Below are 4,370 nucleotides of genomic sequence, written 5' to 3'. Positions count from 1 at the left end.
CTAATCGTATTTTGACATCAGCGTTCCGTTATACGAAATGATTGTAATTTATAAATAGCTTACGCAAGTCACAAAATTGATAAGAGCAAATCTTACTATAATAAGATCCGGCGTCTTTACTTATATACAATGAAACATAATATATCAAACTAATTTTATAAACTCGTTGAACAGTAATATTATGTACGGTCGTAGTTCGTCTACATAATTGCTACATTATATATTTTTATAATATAAAAGATTTTCATATTGTTTTAATACCTATTCACTTTTAATCAGGGTAACCTTATTTACTGCTATAATAAGATAATGATATAAGGTTACCGTATTATTACGTCCGCGTCGTTTATCTTTGAATACATAAAGTCCCATTAAAATCGTTCCAGGCAGCGTAGATCTTTGCTCAGGCGTGCCCAGGCCTAGGTAAGCAAAAAGCTTAGCAAAAAGATATAAATATACATAATATATAGGATAAAATCTGTGTGTATAAATGCTCTTTATAATTACACAACAAATTATTATAATGGGTAATTTTTAAAAGATAGAGTGAATCAACAGGAAACTTTTAATATAATTAAGGGATGGGATGGGATGGGATTAATTAATATAATTTAATATGTTAAGTTTTAGACAAAGCGGGCGAAGCCGTGGGTGGAAAGCTAGTACGAAATACGATATTATTACGAATACGGCTAAATCAATTAAAATGTTTTGAATTGATATTCTTTTACCAAATGGGAGAACGTGTACACCTTTGTCCTTTATTGGGTGTTTTTATGACAGAGAGGGTACTTACTTTTGCTGCAGACAAACCTGCGGGCATAAGCATGTATTTCTATTAAGTTAAGTGGTTTTCCCGTGAAAAAGGAACAATACTCGTTATACACGTTTATATTAATCACTAATAATTAGTAAGGTATTCTCTTAGGTAATCTAAATTAACAAGGCATGTGGTTCAAACTCAAGGCTCAACGGATTTAAAAATGAAATAAAAAGATGAAATATATGTATATGTAAAGGTTATAACAGACTTCAAGAAAACGAGGAATTTCCGTTGCGAGTAAAATTTCATAGTGATTGGTGGGTTCAGACTTGGTTCAGATACTTGCGGCCAAAGAATACTTATAATATACTCTAAAAAAGAGCTTGCGGCAACGCTTCATGGCAATACAGTCACGTCCTATACGTCACGTATCTTGTCTTCTTCTTCTTTTTGCCAAAGAAGTTTTATTTTTGACACGTGTGCTCTGCACACACGCAATTTTTTTATTACTTAGAAAAAATATACATTATGACGTAATTTAGTTCTTATCAAAGAGTGAGTAACTATCTACTTTGAAACAGAAAACTCAATTCGTTTTTTTTAAGCTATTGCATAGCTTTTATCTCAGACTTTGAGCGCGGCTGTGGAGCGCGGCAATCGAATCTAAAAATTCCGTAACGAAAAAACCTACACCCCTCACTCCAACCGGCACAGCGATGCTATACTGTGATGCTCTTTGCTGTGATGCTATATTACCTATACAATGTGTATGCAATAGCTTTACCGCGGCCGCGGCAGTCCTCGAGTGCCACACGTATTTTTTTTTTCATAACAGATAAAGATAAGTTGAAATAAATATTTTATGCTTGTATAAAAAGGAAGAGTAAAATTTTATTTTATTTGATTCCTGATTATATAATAAAATTTAATTAAAATTTAATTTTGTAAAATAGTCGATTATCACCAAAAACCGTAACTTTATTTGTGACAACACTATGACAAATATGGCGAGATAATTTGTTCTTGTCATTTTTCTGTGATGGTGATGCTTGTTCGTTGCGTAGATTACTTACAATAATTATTAGTTCTTATTAAAATGGCTGATACAGGGCTCCGTATGAATTTCGCCGCACTCAAAAGAGCGGATCCATATGCAAGGGAAATAATTGACAGCGCAACGCATGTCGCACTTTATACATTTGAAGAAAACGAATGGGAAAAAACCAACATCGAAGGTGCTTTGTTTGTGTACAGTAGAAATGGAGAGCCATATCATAGTTTAGTTATTATGAACAGATTGAATACTAATAACTTAATCGAGCCGGTATCGAAAGGTATTGAATTGCAATTGAAAGAACCTTTTTTATTGTATAGAAATGCAAAATGTCGAATTTATGGTATATGGTTTTACGATAAAGACGAGTGTGTAAGAGTTGCCACGAAACTAAATTCTTTAGTAAAAGATTCTTTGAAAGGTCCGAACGATATTCCTCAAACACCAGTGTACAGCGCACCAACGAAATCTAGCGCTCCTGTCGACATATTCAGTATGTTAAGTAAGGCGCAGGACGACTTCAATTCTAACAAAGGTATGGCATCAAACAAAACTGATTTGACGCCATCGCGAGCCCCGGATATGGCATCACAAAGCGTTATGGATTTTTTCGCTAAAGCTGGCAGTGGGGCTGCAGCTCAAATGCCGGCAGTTTCCTCATTGCCTTCACCCGGTATATTTGGGCCACGACCGAGTGATGCGCGCGAGGCACCCTTGTTACTCCAGAGACTGATGAGTAATCCCGCTCATTCTGTGGAGCATATAGAAAAGCAGCAGAGATCTGTTACACCGCAAGATGCTCATTCTACTAATGGTAATATATCCATCGATCCAGTGATGTGTCAGAATAGTGGATTCCAAATGAAATCAACTCCCATCGATAAACAAAACCAACAGAGGATACCTAACCTGAAGAATGTGCAACAAATTGAAGGTGATATGAATGGCCCTAACCCTTTAGAAAACGAGTTAAACTTAATGCATATTTCTTCACCGAAACCATCATCCCCACTGGCATCTTACCTGAGTCAGTCGCAAGATATTGTTCATGCTGCTAATTCATATAATGGCGGTAAATTAGAGGACTTAGGGTTAACTCCAATAATGAATTCATTCCCTAACCAGCCAAAACCAGCATTGATGCCACCAACAATGTTTACAGCAACAACAGGTTGTGACATTCAGTCTACTCCAGAGCCTTTGACTAGGAATCAACTTCTCCAAGCTTTCAATTATCTACTCAAACATGACGCAGACTTCGTAAATAAGCTTCATGAAGCCTATGTGAAATCTTTCTCAGAAAAAGCTTTCTCTGTTTCATAAAAATTACCTTTTGTTGACTTTGAAACTGACATTGTCAGGCTACATGTACAGCTCTAACTTAATATGAAATCCTCTAAAATGTTGTGTAGATCCCATAGATTCTTAGTGAATGGTTTGAACCTAATATTTTTGAATAAGTTTTAAACCTTTGACTGTGTCATGAAATCTGTACAGAGAATTAATATTAGCGACTCAGTTTAGTTTGGACAAGTCACATAATTGATGATTGAAACTTATTTGTGATATTATCATTGGCTTTATAATGTTATTTTCATTTATTGCAGCCGATGCAGTGTTTTCAAATGTATCCCTATGTATACTCTTTGCTTTGTTGTAAGTTCTAAAGGTTCCTGCATCCGTTCCGTTCCGGCATCAGCATTGAGTATTGTAATGTTATTCTGAAGCATTTTCATTTCATAGCTTATTTGTTGATCTTTTTGATCAAATAAATTAAACCCTGCATTGGACTGCAGTATTTATTATTTGAAACAATTTATTGCCTACTTAGCTTAGAGATAGTTCATTGCAATATTTATGGTTAAATAACTTTTGAGTGACATATTTCTAAAGATACAGTAAAGTATTTAAGGACTTATGCAATGATTTTTGAGAATTAAGGACATCTTTTTGACATTGAACATTGTATTTTTTATGAGGACTGCAAACAATTTGTTTTTATTTTTTTATTTTAGATATCTGTGCAACATAGGTTATGTTCTTGTCACATACCATGTGAAGAATAAAATATTACCTAGAAAATTTTTTTTTCATTTTAATAAATAGAATTATATTCTATTGAAGCTGGAAACATTTAAAAGTAAACTGGTTTCCTAAACTTTTTTTGCTATAAATATATATTTTTGAAAAAATTGTAAACCTTGTTGAAATACTAAGAATTGGAAAATTAACTGAGCATATTTTGCTTATTATTGTTATTGTAAAGGAGCGTCTATAAACAATAAATTTATTTACCACAAAAATGGGAATGCATAGCATACTATTAAAATTTCAAAATTATTAAATAAAGGCTTTTCATTAATCAGACATTTGTGATTTAGAATTTATTTTACCTTTGTGTAAAAAACAGATATTACGTATTTATCTATTTATTTTATATACGCTCCTATTCGAAATTAAATGTAAACGAGAAGACAAATCGGAAATGCAGTCTCAAATTAAATAGTTCTGAAGATTTGCTTCTTTATTTTATCATTGAACCTTTTTTGGTAA

At 33.3% G+C, this 4,370-nt stretch overlaps 1 protein-coding gene across 1 annotated transcript; it reads left to right on the top strand.

Moving 5' to 3' along the window:
* Positions 1–1,766: 1,766 nt before the first annotated feature.
* On the top strand, positions 1,767–4,332 carry DCP1 (decapping mRNA 1). Its single transcript, XM_090109106.1, has one exon. It carries the CDS (start codon positions 1,860–1,862, stop codon positions 3,138–3,140), a length of 1,281 nt encoding a protein of 426 aa, XP_089965232.1. The 5' UTR covers positions 1,767–1,859; the 3' UTR covers positions 3,141–4,332.
* Positions 4,333–4,370: the final 38 nt, after the last annotated feature.

Source organism: Colias eurytheme, chromosome 13 (genome assembly GCF_061535395.1).
Source record: "Colias eurytheme isolate Ceu_HAF_F1 chromosome 13, ilColEury1 Martin Lab GWU primary, whole genome shotgun sequence".
NCBI lineage: Eukaryota > Metazoa > Arthropoda > Insecta > Lepidoptera > Pieridae > Colias > Colias eurytheme.
The sequence above is the reverse complement of the archived record's forward strand: the minus strand, read 5'-3'. Positions and strand labels throughout refer to the sequence as shown.

Bases quoted from the DNA above. Each gene is read 5' to 3' on its own strand.
- DCP1 (XM_090109106.1), top strand. From the start codon at position 1,860: ATGGCTGATACAGGGCTCCGTATGAATTTCGCCGCACTCAAAAGAGCG.